We start from the raw sequence: 23986 nt of genomic DNA on the forward strand, positions 1-23986 counted from the left end.
TTGATTGAATTAAGAGCAGCACTTGGAGGACCCACGTATAGGTCTCGCACCCCACAACTATGACTGCACAGCATGTAAGTCGACTCCCCCAATTTCAGGCAGCCATTTTGTGGAAAGTTGACACAGCTGCAATGAGTGTGACGAAGCTTCAATGCACTTTGGTTTTTTCATGTAATGGCATTTTGTGTTAGAAAAATACGCTTTTGATAATGCTTACTGAAAACCGCTCAACCTTTTTCCTTTTTTTTTGCCAGAAATATTCAAAATATTTGCTTCAAAATGATGCGAAAGAAATTACTCTTTGCTTCGAACCCAAAAACCACTATTCGCACACCGCTAAAAATAATGTTGTGTAGAAAGACAGCAGTATCCCACAAGTCTAGCCTGCACATTGCTTGTGCCAGTAGACAGAGAAGCAAGAAATGTTATGTTGTTAGAAGGCCATTTGCTGTCATTGTAAACACCTTTTCTGGCCCAGAGAACAAAAAAAGGAAAAGGTGGTTCAGCAGAGACTTCCACAGGCAATGTACGTCATTTCATTTTAGCTTAGCAAAGCTGCGCAAGAGCCTTTCAATTTAAGGCTAATCTATGACAACCCTCCAAAGCCTTGCCTTCTAAAAAGTGAATGACTCTTGCTTTGTTCGAGGTAATAAGATCTAGAGCTACAGAAGTGGCTTTCACACAACTAGCAAACCAAGCCTGTAAAAGACATGCCAAATGCACGGTCTTAAAGCGAAAAGCCTTTGTCACACCTGTCGACCCTATGCAGCAAAAGGATTCCGCAGTGGTGGTCCAGCCATTTCAAGTTCTGGAGCAATTTTTGGAGCAGAAAAATATTTATTTTGGAGCACCTTTGTATCAGAACAATAATTCTGGAGCAAACCGGGAGCAGCACAAATGGAATAAAGGAGTCACCCAGAAGGGTTTGTTACTAATGAGATCAGGTTCAGCCATGTGTAGTTACGAGGAAAAACAGAACAGAAGAAACGCGCTCACCAAAAAGTGACAAAACAGTTTATTAATGCTGGCACTGTCTTGCATGCAAATTCAGCCAAGCAGTCCAAAGATTCACTTGAACCATTCTCTTTTTCATGTTGGCACTATCTCAACGCTTCTCGGATTTTTTTTACAAATTCATCAAGCTCGCAAAGTGAATCAGCAAGGCTGAAATTCCCTTGTTTGAACAAAGCTTGACCTCGTTGGACCTGCTCCAAGCTTTTGTTCTTCAAACCAGAAGATATAACTTCTTCAGCCCACTTCAGGGCTGACTGACATGATGCAACCTTTTGATGCAACCGACATGATACGCGAACATTGAGGAAGGAATACTCGGAAGAGGCCCTCGCTATCCGAGCTGCACGCCAAAAAGTGTGCCGGAAGTCACACTCTTTAGTGAGGACTACTGGGAGTCTTTGGCCGAAGGCGCAGCCAACAGTAAAGCTAGGCACAGCAGCGTTGTCAGCTGCAATGCTTGCTGGACATGCGCAGGCGCAGGGGGAGCAGACTTAAAAAAATGTGACCTGACCGCCTCTCCCAAGTTCTTTCCTTCCTCCATGTGCACGAATGAGCTGGCTGCTAAATCATACCACAAGCCAGCCCACCAGCACCCTGGACTGCCAACTGCGGAAACGTTTTAGTGTAAGTAGGTTGCCAACTGAAAGCCTGAATGGTTCCATAAATGTTTTCCCATGACCGCATCTGCTTTTTGGTGCAGCTAAGGCACAATATTGATCAATTTGCTATTTTTGGAAAAGACTGGCGCATCAAAATGTATATGTATCAGAATTGTGCAAATAAAGCACCACTACTTAGTTTATTTTTAAGAATGGAAAGCTGAAAAATCGTGCAACACTGCATTAAGCACACAACTGCTTTTATTCAAAACATGCCCCATAGATGCAGTTGCTATAGCAGCAGTGACTATAAGCAGCCAGTGAATTTGAAAACTGCACTTTTGCACACAAATGCGAGTTAAAGAAGGCAGTACTGCAAACTTCACACCATACAATAAATTACCATTATGCTTCCTTTCAACACAAGCATCACACATTGCAGATAAAACCTTACTTGCCAGGTTCCAGAACCAGGCTGTTGAGAGCTGAGGGTGGTAAGCAAACTAGTGTCCTAGCAGTGCATTCGGCACACAGCTGATAAAGATGGCAGTAAAACAGTTTTCCCCGAAAGCACTGAATTATTATTATTTATTGATACCTCACAGGCCCCAAAGAGCATTGAGTGAGGGGGGTATCAAGAAAAAGGAATATACAGAAATAATAATCAACAATAACGGCACAATGGACGCGGTACAAGGCAAAAAAAACACGAACACAGATTATTTAAAACGGAACAAAACTAACATCTGAACGAAACAATAGAAAATATGAAAAAACTACGAAACACGAATATGCGAAGAGGCAGTAGTCAGGTGCAAACAAAAACAGTGGTACATCAGAGAACAATATAAAAGCAACTGAAACTGTAGAAAAGCATTTGAAACAATACTAAAGGGATAAATGCATACATAGGGTCGTTTTAAACTCTGTAGGATCAAGACAGGAGATCATGTTGTCAGAAAGATCATTCCAGAGCCTGATTGCTTTAGGTAATGCAGACGAATTAAATGATTGAGTTTTGCCTTATATACGATTGAAAGCCGAGATGATTATTCAAGCGCGCTGAGGAGCAGAAAGATGATTCTAGAGGAGAAACAAGGGGCGGGTGTAAACATATTTATGAAATAAACAGAAGTGAAAGTGAACGACAAATTACGAGTATCCCAACTTAAAAGCTGGGAGACACTGGCAGGGGACTATAATTACTAACAATGTACCGGGCAGCTCTGTTTTGAACAGTCTCAAAGATTTTAATGAGATATTTTCGATGGGGCGACCATATAAATGAGACGAATTCCAACTGGGGTCGTACAAAAGTTAGGTATGCGAGCTTATGAACGGAGCTAGGAGAGTTGCGCAGGTTCATACCTAATGGCCCCTCCAAAGGACAAAAAGTCACTACAGCCACAATTTAAGCCTATAACACACACAATAACCATGTGCGCATGTTGCAATGAGAGAGTAGATGAGCAATGCGGCGAGAATGTTCTTTCGCTCGGCTTTTCAGACAGCCACAAGTTTGTGGTAGACTTTCTTTACATGAAAATAGAGAGCAGACTGCTACAAACTACGCTGGAATAAAAGATGCTAGCAAGAACGTGATTGCTCATAGGCATGGTGCACACATACTTCCTTAGTGTTGCAGATGCTCTCAGGGCAAGCTTTTGGAGTTCTCCAGTCCGAAGCAGCATTTCGAAATGTAGGTTCAGGGGTATATCTGCAAAATACAACAAAGAATGCCGAAAACCACAAGTTAGTTCTACTGAGGAATGGCACACATGTACGCATATGATGAAGGCACATCAATAAAACTTTCAGGAATAAAACCTTAATAAATTTATGCTCACCACACAAAATGGCACACACTTTTGCACAGGTCATGAAGAGGCACAGTGTCAAAGTTGTTTTTTCAACCCCATGAAAACTGGCTAGTTTGTACAGGAGCATTGGTTAGAAAAATAAAAAACTGACAGTGCACTATAAACCATAAATCAAGGTATGCCACCTGTGCACCACAAGTTGTCTACTGTATACCGCTATCCTGTTGGTAAATCTATGTTGGCCAAATAGGCTGCTGCTTAAGTGCCTAGCGTTACTTAAGAACACCACCATTCTTGGGCGGGATAAAACAAGGAGCCAATGTGAAATTTTGGGGCCATATCACACCATAAATGAAGATACATGTGTCAGTGATACGTCAGTGAACTTGCTCCATAACGAAACCAGGTTCTTAAGCTCTTTTGAGCCCCCACAGAAAACTACATAAAGAGTGGTGTGACGGGCATCTTTTCCACTGTTATGTTTTCTTATTTTTTCATGTCATGTGTGCATGTCTGGTTTCATTGCTGAAGGGCATATATGTGTGATCTTCACTGTAAAAAATTCAGTTTATACTGCAGCGTTGTTTTGTGAGCCTCTGTGTCTGCGTCCTTCTGCTGGTTTTATTTCTTTGACAAAAAGAAACATGACCAATAATTTTGGTGCCAGCACACCTCCAAGTGCTACGGCGATGCAAACATGTCCAGATCGACAATGCATTCTCACTAACACACCTGTCATTGTAGCTGAAACAACAGGACAAAACATATAATTGACTGGATTTTCGCGTTCCGTGCCAAAGCAAAGCTATGGGCTATGCGGCATGCCATAATGGAGAGCTCCAGTGCTGTTCGGGACATACACATTTGACACAAATGAGGAGAATTACTCCCTCCAGGCAGTAATGCTGGAGAGGAAACAAGGTGTGCAACCAGGTGGTGGTGGTGTAAATATACAGGCGGGATTAGCCTTCCAGAGGCCTGACGGCAATTGCTCCACCCGAGTCACTGATGCAAGAGCCTGCATCCCTACCACTGACCCATAAGGCCAGTGTCCTCAAAAACTTCAGCAGTGATCGGGACACTAATCGCCGCTCAGTTCGGCAGCCCTCAGGGAACATGATGCACGAGATGTTGTCCATGGGAACGTTTAGTCGCCTCAGGCACGATGTGCAACCAAGCTTTGGCAAATGTATGCCAGTTTAAGCCGTCTGTTGACTGATGTTTTCATACAGATCTAAAACTGAACAGCGGGGGTTTAACATCCCAAAGCGATACATGGGCTATGAGGGACACCGTAGTAGAGGGCTCTGGATTAATATGGACCACATGGGGTTTTTGAATGTGCGCAGACAGTGTGCACATATACATCCAAGGTCCAATTACATGAATAAAACAAAACTTGTCTCTACAGCCGATCTCAAACTTGTTCTAAATGTAGCAAAGTGCCAAGCTGAGCTAGTTGGTGCATCTCTCTGAAACGGGGTACTGTGCTAAGAGACATGGACAACAAGAGAGAACAATGCTTAGTACTGCTATGGCCTCTGGGAACTGGGTCTGGCATTACCATGGAATTATACAAAGCAAATTAAAAAAAAAGTATGCTTATGAGAACAGGATGTCCCATAGAAGCCTACATATTCTATCAAGCTTTTATTTCTTGTTGCAGCTTTCACAGAAAGCCCGTATATTCTGTCAACATTATTGTGTTTTTCTTTGTTTGTGGTACTACTAATGCACCCGCCCACCTGGATGACATTACATTTGGGGAAGACAACACCAAACACCTGAACAAAGAAAGCTAAGACTGGCCCTACAAACACTGCAATTAAAAACACTCCGTACTTTGACAACACTGTTGTGCTTGCTCATAAAGAGCAACTAGTACGGGAAGTAGTAGAGGCTTATTATATCTTCACAGAAGGTGACTCGTGTGTCAGCAGCACTTAGATGGCCTTGTCTAAGTGTGAGATATGGCTGTTGGAACAACGTGGTAGCCTGAAGGTGCTTAAGATTCAGCAACTGTTATGTTCCTTTCTTTTAGGTTAGTAAGTATGTGATGATGACGTGAGGATGAAACTCAGTGATTAGAGATTATTTATATGTGGTTTTCTGATTAAAAGAGTCAGTTGTAAGTTAGCGTGTGTCCGTGCATCTCTTTTTCTGGTCCTTGGTTTTAGTTGCGCTGTTTCGTTCCTTAAAAAGATGTTTTCAGGTACAAAGAATACAAAAAACACTGCCTGTCATTAACATGCCAGACCGCTTTGGCATACGGAATGTTTACAAGAGAAAACAAATGCGCACCTCTGCGACACATGGGGTTGTGCTAATTTCCTCCCTCCACGTGCTCAGACGAAAATTGTCGCACCACTTCCGAATTACATCATACCGCGCAATAAACACGCAAGCTGCGACGGACGCTGGATTTATTGCCCTCGGGCATGGCGCGCACTAGCCTTCATGCAAGATCAGGCGTACTCTCAGGCATGAGCGTACGGCGCAAGTGCGAACGCAGTGCCACCGCTCGATATGCCCACACAGGCACAGACATGCCGTCGCACATCACGAAGCAGCGCAGAGAGAACGCGGGAGAGGACTCCGGGAAGGCCGCGGGGGTGCTGTCCGCTCGGCGGAACAGCCGCCGCGCCTTCTCAGTCTCCTCCACTTTCTCATGACCTCCAACAGCGCCGATGACGACAAAGCACGCGCGCGCGCTCTTCCTCCCGCCATTTCTTTTTTTCAACCCGCCGCCATTCAACGGGCGCCACCAGGCGCCTCGCGACACAGCCACCAGATGGCGCGAGAGTCGCAGTTCGTCAAAGTTGGTGTGCTTTGTTCGCGACGGCGACAAGACACCCACCTCAAACACGCGACGCCAGACCAAACAGGCGACGCGTTTCGAGGCGGCGGCCGCTGTGCGCACTAATCGCTGCAAAGTGGCGACCAAAGGCCTTTGCAGTCGCTCGACTAATGATGCAATCCAGGGACGTAAACATCTATTCAACATCAAGTAGGACAGTGGTGCCCAGTGGCGGCCAGTTGTTAAACTTTCTTCGCTTTCTGCGCTGGCACTGGAGAATATATAAGAATAGTTCATCCGCGAAGACACAAGCAAGCGGATGGAGCGACGCCACGTGTGTGTGTGTGTGTGTGTGTGTGTGTGTGGGGGGGGGGGTGCTTTATCGGCATTACATCAATGACCGTTTCGATTTTTGCAGCTTTCTCAGGCCGAGTGCGGCGCATCGCAAATCGGCCACAAACAGCTTCCAAATGGGTCAGTGAGCGGTCCGAAAACCAGCGCGCATCGCGCCCTAAGCAATGTCTGTCATTCAGGCAGCCATTAAGCTGCGCCACTGCCGGTACCTGAACGCTGGTAAACTTCAGCTGGCTTTGCCCAACGTCGGCTCCCGGAAACGGGTGTAGCTTGCATCCGCGGTCAGATTAATGCGGCACGGTGAAAGAAGCACCCGAATGCGCACACCCTCGCCGAAACCGCACGCGTTCCAACAACGCAGCGTACGAGAAGCGAAGCGAGGAACACAATTGATACGCCTGATACAAAAAAAAAAAGAAAAACAGATGGAACGGGGCCACTTACGCGGAATGCCGCAATTCCGCTCGGTGGTCGCCGAGGAATCGCGACGCTTACCCTTCCTGCGTCGATATTCTGAAAAACGACCAAGTACGACATACCGGGCTCGCATCAGGGAGGCCCGAGTCGTAGACAAAACCGTTCAAGTAGTAGTTGAATACGCGGCTCAATCACACCCGTCCACAACTGCCCATCGAACAGTTAATCGAACGCTTCGCCGTTTGTGGCTTACTAACCGAGTAACTGCAAATAATAATCACAAAAATAATGGTAGAGTTAGTCTCTGGTGCGCGCTGCAAAGCAACGAATCGTTCGATTTAGCTGTTCGGCCGCTAAAAGCTTTGGGGATGCTTCGCCGCTAGGCTTAGGTTTCGCCGTAAGCCATCCCGACGCACAGGCGGTACCTACGACATGCATCACCAAGCTGTTCACCTGTAGAGCACAGTGGAAAACAAGATTTTCACAGCACTCACACCTTCTGTGCACAAGGAACTAAATGACAGAGTGGGCATTACAGCAAAGCCCAAGCGTGAGCTTGCAGCGCCACTGTCAACCGACTTTCGATCAGTTGTTTAGATGAAAAATCAGTCTTCAGGACAGTGTGCGATATTGTGTACACTACTTGGGTACAATCTTCGCTCCATCCGCCGGTGAAATTCAAAAACTACACAAAAGAACGGAAAGTAGCACGTGTGTCTGACACGCTCAATAGCTACCAACACCGGCGCTAAGACCTGAGACAAGGAGCCAGAGCCTTACAGGGACATTGAGGACAACTCCATGAAATTATTCTCAGCATAAAAATGGATTCTTTGGCTCTTGCTGGGTTTCTTGGCGTTTGTCTGGCAGCAAAAGAGATTTATCGCTCAGAAAATTGTACGTAAAAATCTTTCCACCAGTGGATTCAGACTAGTGACGTCCTCACCAAAGAGGACGGGCTGCCGCCGTTCTTAAGTGAATGGAGGCATATCGTAGCCTCTGTGATCCGCGATAAGACCGTTGTCGACGCATGTATTTAACCTGCAAAAACGGCCGGTGATGGCGACACCTGTATTTCGAATTTTAGTATTTTCCTAATTGGAAAGCAGCAGCATATCGATGCAGGCTAACTACAATTTGTCCTCGTGTACTAAAATTACTTTTAGCGGTTTATTCACAATAAATAAAAAATACGGAAGAAAAGATGTTGCTAGCCGAGGCATCTGCTATCGAAGCCTGAAGCACCTGAGCTGCCGCTAGCGAAAAATAAAAGAGACAGAGAGGATGAAAGAGAGGGCAGCGATAGCGCGGTAAAACGCACCACAGGTTATACGCACGACACACAACTGGACAAAAAAAACCGCGAGTCGCACGCGAAAGTGAGCATAAAGGGAACACTGCGATACTTCGGGGAGACGGGAGCGATTATGCCCTCTAGGCATCGCCGCCAGGCGCACGACGGCATCTTTCTCCCCCCACCCCCCCACCCCAAATCCTCTCCAAGTTTCGCAAGTGGTCGGCGACGCTACCCCTCCCGACACGATCATCCCGGCGTGACAGGAGCGCGGAAAATATACAGGGGGCGTGAAATATGGGACCAGCGCTTATTCCGTCAAAAGAAATTGCTGCAAGTCCTTTGCTTTTTCGAGTGTACCTGCGCCACGCCGCGAGAGCAGAGAACAGTACTCGCGCGAACGACACCGAAGTCGCACAAACTCTGCGCGGGCGAATCAAAAAGGCGCAACGGGGCGAAGAATACCGCCATGCAGGAGACGGGAGGACACACCCACCCGACCGTCGCAACGAACAAAGCGCCCACGGCGGCGGGAGAGGAGACGAGTACTCAACAACCAGTCCGAGCTCGATGCAGACGCAGCATGAGCGAAACAATGACGTCTCACGAGGAGAGGTTAGTCAGCCAAGCGGTTCCAGAATCCAGCGTCATCGACAACGCGCCTTCGAAAAGGGGGCGGGGGCGTCCTTTATCGGGGAAGGGGAAAAAAAGGCAAAAACTAGCAAGAACAGGAGTAAAGCGTCTCCACAGGCCGGCGACGGACCCTCGGCGAGGTGGGCGAACGGGAACACCTGTCCGTCCCGCCCGCAGGAGCACGCCCAGGCTGCCGCTCGTGACGACGACACGACGCGCGCTGACTGGCGCAGTACCGTACGCGAACACAGGGCCAAAAGGAACTCGTCGTCGGGTTCCGGACGCAAGAAGCTTCGCTCGAGACGGCAGGTACGGTACTACGCGCGGTCCCAAAGCAGCAGCAGCGTCGCAATGCGACCGGTCTGGCATGGGAACTTGGCAGCGCTCGTGGAGCGATGCCGCGGCACAGGGGAGAGATACGACATCACCAAGCGCAATCGGCCACCCTGTCTACTTCCGTTGGCGTCCTCAGGGCCTTTCACGGCTGCCAAGCGTCTGGGCCAGTAGCTTCTAGAGCGTTTTCCTCCCCTCCTGCGACGGCGCATGCCTTCCAGCCCGATTTAAGACCCACAGCTAGCCCCACTTAAGTGGCGTTAGAAGCAGCTTAGGGGGACACTATGACGCGATAGCGCCAATTGGTTAATGCCCACATGTGCGGAATTTGTCATGATCTACATTACCAGACTGCTGCGTGTTCTCACACCATTCCTGGCGCAATGGTGCAGCGGTTAAGTGATGCGCTACGGCCTCGGCTGGTGGCTCTCTCAAACACAGATCCAGGTTGCAACCTCTCCCTGACCCGAGCAACCAATCATTAGCTTCCACCTGCAACGGGTACTGAGACTGGGGAGCGCTACAATCAAGACAAGGGGACCGGCTAAAAAATTACCGGCTAAAACAATTTTTCTTTTTTGTTAAAACCACAGACGGGTCGCTAAGGAACACTGCACCGTCCTTTTCTGAAGCCATGCAAAATGCTTCCCACAATTCCCTTGTGGTCTTGTCCTTTGATTTAAGAAGGACCGTCGCTCTATCCAGTAGAGGTTCGCACTTGTGCATAGCGCAGTGTGCTGCGAGGTTGCCAGGGGCACTGACCAGAGAGGAGTTGTAATTTGTGAAATTCATGACTTGAGAGGATAGTTTTTATCTCGCATGGTTTAGGCGATTGCTTTGCTATCTTGGCTGGCTCTAACGCTTTTATGTTTGTGTGTCCCATGATTAGATGCGTATAAATGTGTGTCATGTCGAAAATAAAGTCAGCTGAAAGTTTGCGCTCGTGTCTCGTGGTGTTCTCACGTGGTGCTGTCCCCTTATCTTGATTGTAGCGCTCCCCAGACTCAGTATGTACGACCAACTAGCCCCCTACAAAGCTTTACTGCAACGGTAGGCGGGTCTAGATGACGTCACACGGTCACGTGACACAGGTGGCAGGAGGACAACTTGTTTTTCTGGGGATTTTTCGCAGACGCCGAAGACGCCGGGTTTTCCGCCAAACGCTGAAAGTGCCGCACCGACATCATGCCGTCCAGGACTTGTTCGCGCAAGCAAGGCGACCGCCGGGCGCGAATACGGCCCCAAGGTCACTGGCTGAGCAGCCTGACTAGACTGCGGCGCAGACAGGGAAGCACAGAAAGACGGGCGGAAGGAAAAAAAATGGCTGGCGATTGAGCATTGCTGAGGAGCACTGATTGAGGTGTCCACTGACCCTTGCCTCACAATCAACGGAGTCTAAACCTACCGCTGGTTTCGAAATAAAGAAAGCGCATAACTGCCTCAATTTGCAGGCGGACGGCACCACCCACTCACAGCGCGACTGAGGTGTCCACTGGCCCGGTGAGCCAGTTGCACTTGCTACTCAGAGACTTCGCACACATATACACACACCGCTGAAACCCGGGGAGTGCGGCTAGAAAAGTTGTCGCACTAAATGTGAACCGCCAGGGTGCCGCGAGAGACCAGGGCCGGGAAGGGAGCGAGCACAGCGCCAGGAGGCCGACGCACACTCACCGCCACTGGTGCAAGCAGCACGCGTGCGCGCCATGCGGAAGAGGCGTCTCCTACGCTTTTGCTCTTTGGAAAACAGGCGGCAGCCGCGTGATGCAATACCTGGAAGTGCGCCGACCACAGAAACGGCCGACAGCGGCAAGCCGCCGCACGCGGCTCGCTGGAAGGAGAGCAGCAGATACCGTCCCACCAGCCAGCAAAAAAGCGACCGATACGGGAGGACAGAACCGGACCAAGAAAGATGTTGGACCCGACACGTCGGTGTGCGAGTTCAAACGCCGTCAGCTGTGTGGGCTCTGGGCGCGCACTAGTGTGCGTCAGCAGGCAGTCGCTGCGCCTATGTAAGGTATACCTTCGATTTGGCTGCGCTCGCCGCGCTAGTTCCGCGGCGGTGCCGCCAGCGTCAGTTCAGGTGCAGCTTGGCACTGGCTGCTTCCGAAACGAATGGTCGAGTGCAGGCCTGGTCGTCTGCTAGCCTTGGCATCGCCACCAAATTACAGCCAACTGCGTGCCGCCGACGTCAACTGGCGGCAAAATTCCGAACCACGTGAAGAATTTCCAAGCAGCAAATCGCCATGACCCGCCGCGGTGGCTCAGTGGTTAGGGCGCTCGACTACTGATCCGGAGTTCCCGGGTTCGAACCCGACCGCGGCGGCTGCGTTTTTATGGAGGAAAAACGCTAAGGCGCCCGCGTGCTGTGCGATGTCAGTGCACGTTAAAGATCCCCAGGTGGTGAAAATTATTCCGCAGCCCTCCACTACGGCACCTCTTTCTTCCTTCACTCCCTCCTTTATCTCTTCCCTTACGGCGCGGTTCAGGTGTCCAACGATATATGAGACAGATGCTGCGCCATTTCCTTTCCCCCAAAAACCAATTATAATTATTATCGCCATGAAATCTTGCCAAGAGCCAGCCCCAGGAAATCGTCATTTGACAGAAGAAAAAAGAAAACAAGTCGAATGAATACACACACACACACGATTCCCGAATATGCGCTGAAAGGCTGCCCATTCGGCTCGACTTGACGCCCTTAGGATGATGATTAAAAGTGATGCAGGTGGCCCCCTACTCCCCGCCCCTGGCACGCACGCCTAGGGGGTCGGGACCTCCGCGACCAGAGACTGGCGAAGATACATTGGTTCTTCGCGGCTTCAGCCGTCAGGAGGACAGCCAGGCGTGAACAAGGGCATCCGGATTCCCGGGAAGGCGGCAACGCTCCGAGACGGCGTGCCGCGGGCGCCTGGCCAGAAGAAGAAAAGGACTTCTGAAGCCACGCACCATCCAGTGCTACAGCGATGCACTCGGCCGCGCTCGCCAGCACAGAACGCCTCTGTGATGCGTTGTTCCCCAAGTATGTGTCCGGACTACAGACCAGCGCTCGCAAACTCCTGCGAGACTTTCTAGCATCGTATAACCTCCACCCCCGCATGTAAAGCGTCTCATGTCTTTCTATGCCACTCCCGACATGCCTCTTCTCACACTTTTTTTTTCCTCATCCCATGCGCAGCCCTATCAATAAATGAGACAGTTGCAGGGCTGTGCAAGCCCCATATTCCCATTCCTTCCAGCACTACCAAACTTCTCCCTTTTCTCCCGCTCCGAGAGAAATGCGCTGCGAGGCACCGCCCACAGAAAAGCGGCAAGACGTCACCGTGACTCCTGTCTTCTGGCCGTGTAACAATAAGCGAAACCGATATTGCTTTTCTAGCTCTGACCTAAACGCATCTACAATATTGGCACCCTTGCTTGTGAACGCAATATATTCGCTGGGCGGCCGACCTACAGACCACATGACCAAAAATGCAGCGCTCGAAACAAAGGAGAGGACCATCACAAACGCCAACTTTTAACGCATGTGGTGTCCTCTTCGTTTTGTCCTGTGCTTCAAGCGCTTCAGTCGTCGTCATGCAGGGTTTACCAACTCGCCCAAAGAGCTACCCTATCTACTGAACGCGCCTCTGCCGACGGTCGGCAGACAGATGGTTCCGCTGAATTCGCCGACCTGAAAGCCAGTCACACTGCGAGCACATCATGTCGCCGGTCGTGTCAGCGCCGTTGTTAGCCTAGTAGCGTACCGGCTAGTTGGCCTGGTCGTCGGTGTCGCTTCTCAACGGCCGTGCCTCGCGAAGCCACGTAATACCAGAAACGTGTGGCAACGCCGGCACGTTCCGCACAGCGGCGAATCGCGCATCCATCGAAACATGGCCATGCCTCTCATCATCCCACGCCTACCATTACTAGGTGCGCGATCTCGTTTTGTCGGGAAAGCCGGCAGTCGGCCTGTCCAACTCGGCAAACGAGCCTTTCCCGACAGAACATGGTGGGGCATTGATCAACGGCATCGCGTATGCTAGCCGACACGCCCCGGGCACCCAACCGCCGGGGAGCGGAAGCCGCCGTACGCTCGGCAAGAAGCCGGCCAGCGGCAGAGCGCGGCGTCGTCACACGCGACCGCCGCTACCCCCAACGCTGGCAGCTCGCGAGTGGCGTCACGGCCGGCGGCGGTAGGGAGGTCGTCCGACGACGCAGGCGCAGCAGGAGCGGCGCAGCGCGGCGGCCCCACCAGCCGCACTGCCGTGGTCGGGACGCCACGCCGAGGCGGCGGAGGTTCGTCGACCTCGTTTTCCTCCCTCCCGGGAAGCCGCGCGCTCCCTAAGCTTCCTCCTGCCGCGGGCTCCCCTCCGAAACCTTTTTTTTTTTCCCCGACCCGGCCCCACTGCCCATCAGAGCTTCCAGAAACGGCCCTCCTCGATCGATGACACGGCACGAATACAGACGGTGCTGGGTGGCAACCCCCCGTACATTCGACCCTGTACCTGCCCCGTCCCCGTTCTTTTATAGCGCCTCTGACCTCGCGGTGCACGGACCAGGTGCAACGCTGGGGCGCCCGTTGGTGTAGCGCGACGGGCAACCCTCCCTCGCTGCGGTCTCCGACGTACAGCACTGAGGCAGCTGTATAAAAACATTGCTGCCATGACTGGAGCATCCGGAGGTCGGCCCGAGGAGTTTCCCCATCAGACGTGAAATGGGGATTCGGCACGTGCTCGATTCACCACGCCGAGGGTGGGGATAAATAAGCACTGATGCCAGAGGCAAGAACTCCATTCTACGCGAGCGAGCCTCACTCCAGGAACGCAACAGTCTGGCTCAACTGAACACGACTGCTAAGCTCCGAAAACAATAAACGCGGCGGCGTACGCAAAAAAGAAAAACTATGAATGCTTGAAAGTCTTCTGCCTCCAGCAGACGCCACAGGAACTTCGACGACGCTGTTCGAATCGCGGTTTCTTTAAATTCAACTCTCTCTCCTGGCATGACATCAGGCCAGCCGTACATGACTCACTGAATTCCCCCATCGAACGACCCAGCCACGTCACGTCACAAAGCCTTCGCGTGTAGCTAAGCAAACAGTCCCACACTGAACTGACCGATGCGCCCTGTCGCACCGACGCGGCTGAGACTCTGACGAGACGCCGCAGTCTTATCGCGGCACGGCAGGTCCTCGTGCGAAGCTCCGGTGGCCCACTTATCGCTGGCCACACATCTTGTCCCATAAGCACCGACGGCGCGCCCACCCCCGTCTCAGTCGCCCCGTTATCTCGCGCACGCATTTCGCACCGACCGGTGAGCCTCAACAAAATTACCATTCGGGCGGAATGCGCTCGCGCACAAGGCTGCGCTCCGAACTCGCTGCCAAAACCGGGCCTCGCCGTGACCGGACCTCAGCAGCGTGCACAGTACCGACCGTCCAAACGCACGCAACTTTCGAAAGCGGCAAGGACGCGGATGTGCTGTGGTGAGTGGCGCACACCACGCGAGCTGCGACTAAACTGCACAGTACAGCGGCGGCGTTTTCGGTGAAGGGGAACGTGATCGAAAGGATGAACCTGACATGTATACTAGAAAGGCTGGGTTTCTGGCCCAACTGCGAAAAAAGTTTGTAAACGAACCAACCTCACAAGGATAAGGTCTAATGAGCGGTCTCGCTCGACTATGACCACCACCAAGACTGCCTTGCCACTCGAGAAGTGTACAAGGTAACGTAAGTTGTTTTATTAACAGTAATAATAAAAAAGGAAGGAAAAGATTTTCCTAGCCCCGGCATCTGCCATCGATACTGAAGCACCTGAGCTGGGGCAGCGGAAACAAAGGATAGCAGGCAGAATGGAGAAATGAAGTGAAAGAGGTGAGGGGACAGGAAGAGAGGACAGGGGGGAGAGGTAATGTACACAAAAACTGCCTACACAATAACACGACGTCGTCCAAAGGGTTCACAACCTGTGTGCACAAAAAGACGAATTTCTTGGTCATAAACGTGGCAGTTTGGGCATGTTGGTATTACATGGTAGGATTGAACAGCGCACGCAGGACGAAGACACAAGGAGAGAAACGACGAGACACGAGCGCCAGCGCTAGATTTGAAAATGACTTCTGGATGTCACACGCAGCGAGGAAAACCACAACACATGCTTCGCCGTAATTTTTATACTAGGCACGTGACAGTTCCACCTGTAGGAAGCAGGGGGTGATGCAACGGAGGGCAAAACCCTAAAACGCGACACGCCACCCATAACGCCTGCATTGTAATGCACGCTATACCATCGTTACAAATAAAACCAGAGAGAGATTGGAGTTATTCAATAAATGTCAATTTCGATAACATCAATTCTCGGCGCTTGTCACTGCTCTCATACAAACAGATATCCTCACTTAAGTAGCTTGCAAAGCATAGCCTAATTTACAACACACAAACTGCAAGTAAAAATAAATTCGATGAAAATCCCACATTTATATCTTTAAAAAGGTCACATCTGAGGAGCAGATATGACAGAAGGGATCCCTGACATTTTACACCGCTATTGCCAACCATAACCAGGCTGAAGGAGACGAACGCGTTTTGCCCGCTTTCCTTCCCAAATGCTCCTACTCGAACCGTGAGACACCCGAAATTACCCTCGGCAGGGTCCCCGGTCCCAAAGGCTGGGGCGCCGACAGCGGGCGGTTGCGAAACCGGCAGAGGGCAGCACAGGAGTGAGCGGGCGGTGGCAGCTACTGGAACCCCCGCCGCCATTGCGCAAGATGTTTGCGTTCCGGAACGTCAGCGCCGACGTGGCCCAAGATTATTAGTGACGCTGCGCTTCTGCACTGCGACCAGGCGACTGGGACGCGACGGCGGCTACTGGAGGGTGCCCGACAAACAATGTAGCCGGTGTCAACGCAGCACCGCTCGACCACAGCGGAGCCGCCGGGGTGCCCCCGCCTTTGCAATACAAGAACTTTGGAAACCGCTACTGCACTGCGTGTAGCAAGTTGGGAAACAGGAGCTGGGGGCTACCTGCCGCGGTGGCTCAGTGGCTAGGGCGCTCGCCTAGTGATCCGGAGCACGATACCTCTCCCTTCCTTTCTTCTTTCACTCCCTCCTTTTTCCCTTTCTTTAAGGCGCGGTTCATGTGTCCGCCGATATGCGAGACAGATACTGCGCCATTTTCTTTCCCCAAAAACCAATATCAGCTGTGGGCTCTGTGGGCTGCGTTAGCCACTCACAGCGCCATTTAGGTCAAAAACTGAAACGCTAAATTTTCAGTCGCGTAAAGTTCATTTAGGGTTTTGTTTACACCTGCATTTAAAAAAAATCGCTGGTGCGTAATAAACACCAACGTAACCTACATTTCACATCTGTGACCTTTTTGTTTTTGACAACCCGTTTGGATGTCGCGTGGTTTTGCGTCGTATCCCAGGAGCGACGTAACGACGCGTACTTAAAATATGCCGCGCTTTATCCCTAGATACTGGTGACGCGTTCATCGCAACACTATACAAGATTCGTATGCCTGTCAGACGGCTGTGAAGCGGCAACGGTGGATCTGTGGTGAAGCGAGCGACCCCCGTCTCGACGGCCGCCGCCATGTTGCTCCAACAAAGCGGCTTCGGGGCGCCAGTTGGGAAGAGCAGTTCTAGAATATAGCGTTTGCACGCTTGCGTACACTAAACCCACATTGCTGTTCCCACGACCAATCATTATTTTAACTGCCACCTGTCACGGCGGGCAAGTTGTGATGACGCTGCAAGCTCACGTGACCTAGGTGGCCCGCCTAGGTTGTTTTTCTGGGAACTTTTCGTGGATTTTTCGCTCACGGTCACGGGCTCCTTAAAGCTATCGCGTTAAAAATGAAATAGCGTTCATCCCGAACTCGAGGCTCGGTTCTGCGGAAGCGCATTACGAGAGAGAGCCCTCTATACTAATCTCGTTAGGGAGAGATCGTATAGACAGGTGCGAGCCACACCATGAAAACAAGAAAGTTTACGGGTATCTGAGAGCGCGATGAGAATAAGGACCACGAAGTGATGAATAAAAAAGGAAGGGGAAGAAGTCCCGCGTGTAACTTGCAACGACCCCCAACGTCAAGAAAGGGATTTAACTTGGAGAAGCTCTAAAGACTCCAAGTGCAACATTTTCGTGCACTGTCCAACTAGACTATACAAGACGAGTGTACTCCTCCCACACCTGGCAAGAAAAAAGTAATACATCACAATCAACGTGTACAGCCGCGCGCTACGATTATATCGCCAACGCCCGCAAAAGCACCCCGCTCCAAATGTCGGCATGACCCTCAGGAGCGCGAACAGCAACGCAGTTCTATCCAGGCACGCCATGCTTCCGGCCATCCACAGTGGCTTTGATATCTCTTATCCGACCTGGCTGCACGCGCGCGTCGGTGTGTGTACATTTCGTGGCTTTATTTGCTCACGAATCCGGAACGAAACGTTTTTAGGTGATTGCAACAATGGCCGCAAGCACAAAAGATGATGACCTGGCAGTTTTAACCCTGCTTCCTCGACCATACACTGAGAAAAAATACAAAGCAAAACAGTGCTCAAAACGTGCCCCACCACCAACAGCGCTGTCGCTGAAGCCCCACTAGGGAACTCAGGATTTGAAAGCATGCACACAGCCCGCTCCTGGCCGGCCTCCAGGAAAACGGCAGCTGCCCCGCATTCACCTTCCCCACCCGATATGCTGCAGGGCACGCTTTCGCAATTAAGAAAGCAAAACAGGCAATTCCGTAGCCCCGCATTGCAGAAGCAGGCACCGAAACGACATTAGGGGGAATCGGGGCCGTCCTTCGAGCGCAGCGGGCGCAAATGGCCAACGAAGCAAGCTGTATCTCAACCATAGAGCTCCGTGACGTCGCAAACGAAACCCGAAGCTTTGCGTCGTTTCTCACAACAGCTTTTTCCACGAGATTTCTGTCGTCAGAGAGCAAGGGACGGCGACCAGCCGCGGTGGTCCCAGTAGGCGGGGCTTCGATCCCGGCGGCGAGACGCGGCAGAAAATTCCGGTGTTCAGTGAATCCGCGATAGCTAAATAGCGCTCAGTTAATTTCTTCGCTCCCGTCACGCGTACAGCATCCTACCGATCCTATCTCGCGATCAAGGGAGAGGTTAGAAGAAACTAAAGTAAAGAAAATCGTTGGACAAGGCCCAAAGCAGCAACGTCGTCTCAGTACTGGCCCTTTATCAAACCTGACATTTCCGGCGTGAGGCAACCGGGCTCCTCATAGTGGGTGGGGTCTGCCACACTTATCGAGACACCCAGGGTTTGCACGCAGGACGCTACCCAGACACGTCTGGAGTGGACTATGAGCATTCTCAGAGAACGAAAGCTTGCCTCTAATGGCGGCGCGAGGAGCTAGAAGGCAGGGCAAGGTTTAGCGCTAGCTCGAATCCACGAGGCTGATAGAGCGTATCGACAACCGCCGACTTGGTCAGTTTGCGGATTCCCATGTTGACGAATAAACGTTACTGGCTCTGCGCATTAAGTGCTCTGGCCGCGTCTATTTCCTACTCTTGATTTCATCAAGCATATAAACTCACGTTTGTTCCCTTACCCTTAAATGAAATTTATTAAAATACAAATAAATAATAAACTAAGCCGGAGCAGCAGGGGAAGAGAGTCAGGTCGCTACAGGGCAACAGAAACGATAGCGTTAACTAGAGGTTCTCATCAACTGGAGGAATTCGTACATACTATTTCTTTGCTATAGATATTTCCTTTTGCCTATTCGTAGTCTATAGCCTGTCTATAGACAAGTCCACCAAAAGTGCACGGCCATAAATATATAGGTTGCATACAGACCAGTCTGTAGAAAGTTACAGAAAGGCTTTATAGACAAAAGGCTATCGAAGTCTACAGACAGAATTTTTTGCAAGGGCGCTAACTCACACACCGGGTACAGGCGTGCTCAAGGTATGAACGTGGCGAGCGAAAAACGGGAGAGCGCGCAACACCTGTTGCATCACTGAATGTTAAGTAACAGGCAGCGAGAAATCCGGGGACCACACAATGCTAATCCGCGCTGAACTGATGTACAGTACAGCAATGTGGCAAAGGACAGGTGGGGTGGGAAGTCTGAGAGGAGCGGTAGGTAGGGCGCGCTTTCACCCGCGATGCCGGCGGAACGAACCCACGGTGGCGCAGCAACAATGACTCCGGTGTGGCACCCCAAATAAAAAAAAAAGGCGCCACACACAGTACTAAGAGCCCAGGGCAGAGCGTAACCACGACACACCTGCTACGTAAAAAGCGACGCCCATTCACGTGCAAAGTAAAAGGTGGCCCTCGGTGCAGTTAACAAAGAAAAACGAAAGGCGGGGAGCACGGTGCCTGAATAAAAAAAAAAGGAAAAGGCGGATGCGACTGCCTATCGCGGGACAGTCTCCTCCTCACCCAACACAGACACTCCCTCTCTCAACACAATCAGGGAGGTGGGAGAGAAGCCGCTCGCAAGGTCGCCCCCCGTCGTCGGAGATTCGAAGCCGTTGGCAATACCGCGGTAAGATACACGCGCACACACCGGACCGGCATTCACAATGAGACGGCGTCTGTGGCGCAACACCGGCGACGATTACGGGCGGACGACAACGGGGGCGCCGCTGTTAATAGACGCTCGGCGACGAGTGCGCAACCGACAAATATTGCAGCTCGGGCATAAAAAGGCGAGAGAGGGAAGGTCTGTCCAGATTCGTCTCAATCGCGGATACTTTGTTACCGCGCGCGACGGTGGAAGAAGCGCCACAGGGTTGATACGGCACACGGACGCTGGGGCGGCACAAAGCTCGGAGCACTTCCGAGTCGGAATCAGTGCAGACAGAAATGTTCTCGTCAACCCAAACGACGCGGAAAAAAAATGAGATGTCCGGAGCTCCTGTAAAATGGCTGTAAAAGAGCGGAGAAGGAAGGATGACGTGGCATTTACCTAATTTGTATCGAATGCTGCCGCAGTAAAATGAAAACTGCGCAGACCGCGACAGGTGCCGAATGCAACAGCGGAGGTGTGAGCCATCATTACACACCTCGAAATGAATAGTTTTAGATATTGCTAGCGGGGTTCGTTGAAACGCCCCGTATACTGGCTGCTGTACACGGCGTTAATCGGGACGATGCGCTTAGAAAGCTGTCAGCGCATGCGCAGCCCAGTAAGTCACGTGGTCAATGGAAGACAGAGGCAGCCAGCCAAATCACTTTGTGGCCGATGAGGCACGCCGAACCGAAGGAGATTAATTTCCGCCATTTGGGATTCTTCAGCGCCGTTACTGTAGCGCCTTAACAAAATGATATTACGAGAAAGGCGGCTGGCAAATGTGTCTTGTGGACGATGACACGTCGCGCCTAACAAGGTGCAGCAGCGCAAGCTACCCAAGGGAGCAACAAGCTTACGCCTCCTTGAAATCGCACAAGGATCCACTTGTCCGTTCCATTAGGCGTGACGTCAGTGCGACGGCAGCATCAGACGATTAACAGCACGCGGCCGACCACAGAAATCAAAACGCAACGGGTCCCTACGTCGACTGTGACGAGTGCCCCCCCCCCCACAAAAAAAGTAAAACAAAATATACCATAAAATAAATTCCATCAAAAATAGTAAGAAAAATTCATCAACTGGGTGCGATATTCAGAAAGCGATGCGGTCCGTTTGCCAGCCTGCCAATACTGCAGCTATGTCACAAAACAAGAGTGACCAAAGCCAGAGAGCTAAATGGACAATGTGGAGAAAAAGACTCTTGTAGCCCTAGTTTAAGAGGGCTCACCAGCTACGAGGCAACTCAGATTTCAACTTTTTCTGTCGATAAATGGCAGCACTTAAGTACTACAAAAAGGAGGGAACTTCTATTACCCCTCCAGATGTGTAAATTCTACAGCGCCACCTCCTTGACGGCGGCACGAATGTATTAGTTCTTCCGCGAACAAAAAGTAGGGCCGAGAACTTTGTGTATATCCTGCCAAAGCTGGGAGACAGCAGCACAAAAGCATAACCCCTCTCAAGGGGTGGTCGTCAGAGAATAAACCTTTTTACAGTAACCCACCACTCAGCTGCCACAAGGAAAAGTACATTTTCCGGTTTCGCTCCCCCTAAGCTCCCTTGCAGATTTTCTGCGAAAATTCATTTACAATGGTAGGGTGGGGTATACAGCCTGTAGTTAGCAGGGTTGGTTTCGCCTAGCCAGAACAGATAGTGTGAGTCATCTTCTGACACACCTTGGGAACACCTCCCCTTCAGCACTTGGGCCGGCTATTCCGTATTCCGCGTATTCCTCAGTCGCCACACGCAATACAAGCCTTGTGACCGTGTAGGAGTGTGGACGCCGATTCGACGACGCGGCCTCAGTGAAAACCTTTTTGCGCTCTCATTGCTTGTGCTGCCAGTGTTTATTTTGCCTTGTCTTTGCTGTTGTTGGCCTTATTTTTCGTTTAAGCATCCGGCCGATGATTCTTTGAGAGAAGTAATGCCGCGAAACTGTTGTACTACTTGTTCGAGTTCAATACCGTTGGCGCGCGGGAATATCACTTTGTTATGCGAGATGCGATCACCGTTATCGCGAATGATTGCAGCTGCAGGCGAAACTACTTCGACATTATTCTGGGTTTTTGTTTTTAGCGCCTTATCTTGAAGGTTCCTCTTCGATGACCACCCAGCACGTTTGTTGCTATCGGCGTCGCCGAATTTTTCAGTTTATTTATGGGCGATGGTCCCTTATGTAACTAAATTACTGCTGAAATACTTCGTTTCATGTCTCCTACACTGCTTATAATTTCACAACGGAACAAATCAAACTTGGGTAAAACGGGGAGATGTGTGGTTTGCAAAAGCACTGAGATCGTCCTGTTGCTCTTCTTGGTGACTTTAAACGCAAATTTCGTCGTTGCACAAGCGACTTCCAACTGTTCTGGACAAAGTTGCTATTAGTGGTTTATTTTTTTTAATAATAAAAATTGCAATTTAATAGAAGAAAAGATGGGCGCTGACCACGCCAACCGCGTGTGCTCTTTCTGTACATAAAAACGGCAGCACACCTGAATTGTCATGACGGCACATGTTTGAAAGCGAAAATTCAATACCTATTAAGGTTCCAGGAAAGTTTCATTATGCGCCCTGCTTTTCCATGTTTTTATATATTTTACATGATATATACTTCTATGTATTAAATATTTTATATATGTATCTATATATAGCGCCCCTTCCGAGCATTTTTCTGATTGAAATATGCAACTTTTGGAAGCGCAGTGCAGGAGGTGCGACTAGGTGTGGCGGATACGGAGGCGTATCTAATTGGGAGAAGAAAGATGGTTGAGGAACCTTGACACATGCGAAACTGCTTCAGAAGCAAAACTGGATGATTTTGCCAGCCAGCCCATTAACGTTTGACATCACGTTAATTATTTACACCATCGAGATGTCTATTCTGGAGTAGGGGGCTCGGAAATCCGCGAGCTCCTTTCTGCAGACAAGGTGCCCCCACGTTTACCCGCTTATAGTGGACAGCACCTGCACTGATAACGCGAACATTCTGGCAGAGATATGCCCGTTCAGGAGGATAATTAGAGAAAAAAGAGCGACACTCGACTAAAGATTCGCTATGAGAACCGATGTTTTGATGCTGATCCAACACATTCCGATTTCAATAGCTTGGAGGCAGACGTGAACGTTGGCTTCGACCAGTTCTCATGACATTGCAGTTGCAGTGCAGCAGAGGCTGAGCAGGAAAAGGAAGGAGGCGGCCCTTTTTCCCCTTGATGTGGGCTATTGCACTGCCATAGATAGTTGTCTGCGAGTACAGCGTAAAATCGCAGGTGATTGGCAAGTGCCTCAGAGAAAGGAGGTTAATCGCTACGTCATGACAATCAGTCTACGCCATTAGCCGTTTACACGAACCCGATAGCGTAGGGTCGATTCGGGGGTTCGTTTGAGCATGTCAATTGAACTCAACTGGCGCATGTTTACATGAACTCGATTTTAGCGACTCGAGGCCGGTTCAACTATAGTGACACCAAGCGTAGAGCAAGCAGTAGCAGCCTCCAAGATTGAGGCACGCCATCGCAGTATCGAAGGCGTGACGGCGCACGTGAAGAGCAAGTTTACATTTATCCTCTCCCCTCTCAATAACCCTACTTTTCGACTCGACAGCGTTTACAAGCACATCGGGTAAGGGTCGAGTTGAGTCTACCTGCCCCCTGCGGCGGAGTTGACTGGACCCGACCCTCCGATTCCAGACTCGGCGCGCGTTTAGACGAACCCAGTACCGGTTTTCGGCCGGATAACTCCACAACCAGGCCTTGTTGGGTTCATGTAAAAGGGCCTCCTATGAGGAATATTTGCAGCTGCATTCTTGACTTGCCTGGCTACCAGGGTTACTGCGACCCTGGGCTGGGCAAGGAACAATGCTGTTCTCCCAAGCTGTCCTGAATAGGGAACCCCCTTCCTGTGTTTTGGCACTAACAGTGCCTTATTGTGTGGCTGCTGGGAGGAGAATATGGGGGAGGGGGGGGGGTGCTTTTGGGTGTGGCCTTGCATCCCACTTCCTTTCAATCCCGCCCTTTCTGAGGAGCCTGAGCCCCTAACCCAAGACTATTCAGAGATACTAAATTACTGCAGGGGGATCGGACAAAGATACCCACCCCCCACACAAACAGCTAAGCAGAGAGGACGCTGTGGCATGGCAACAACTGCAAATGGGAAGCTTCCCGTGCCTAAACGTGCTAAGCAAAATCTATCCC

The 23986-nt window shown here is 50.6% G+C and overlaps 1 protein-coding gene and 1 long non-coding RNA gene across 3 annotated transcripts in view; one reads left to right on the forward strand and one right to left on the reverse strand.

Annotated features, from left to right (window-relative positions):
• Positions 1-5568, forward strand: part of LOC144136424 (uncharacterized) — a 29741-nt gene extending 24173 nt beyond the window's left edge. Inside the window, exon 3 of the long non-coding RNA XR_013315613.1 lies at positions 15-5568. This is a non-coding gene — a long non-coding RNA (uncharacterized LOC144136424). The remainder of the gene's footprint in view (positions 1-14) is intronic.
• nsl1 (non-specific lethal 1) overlaps positions 1-23986 on the reverse strand; it is a 119847-nt gene that overhangs the window by 20565 nt on the left and 75296 nt on the right. For both annotated transcript variants that reach the window (XM_077668727.1, XM_077668726.1), the window contains exon 3: positions 3243-3330. In XM_077668727.1, coding sequence (XP_077524853.1) covers positions 3243-3330 — 88 coding nt within the window. The remainder of the gene's footprint in view (positions 1-3242; positions 3331-23986) is intronic.

The sequence above is a fragment of the Amblyomma americanum genome, chromosome 6 (assembly GCF_052857255.1).
Source record: "Amblyomma americanum isolate KBUSLIRL-KWMA chromosome 6, ASM5285725v1, whole genome shotgun sequence".
NCBI classification, from domain to species: Eukaryota; Metazoa; Arthropoda; class Arachnida; order Ixodida; family Ixodidae; genus Amblyomma; species Amblyomma americanum.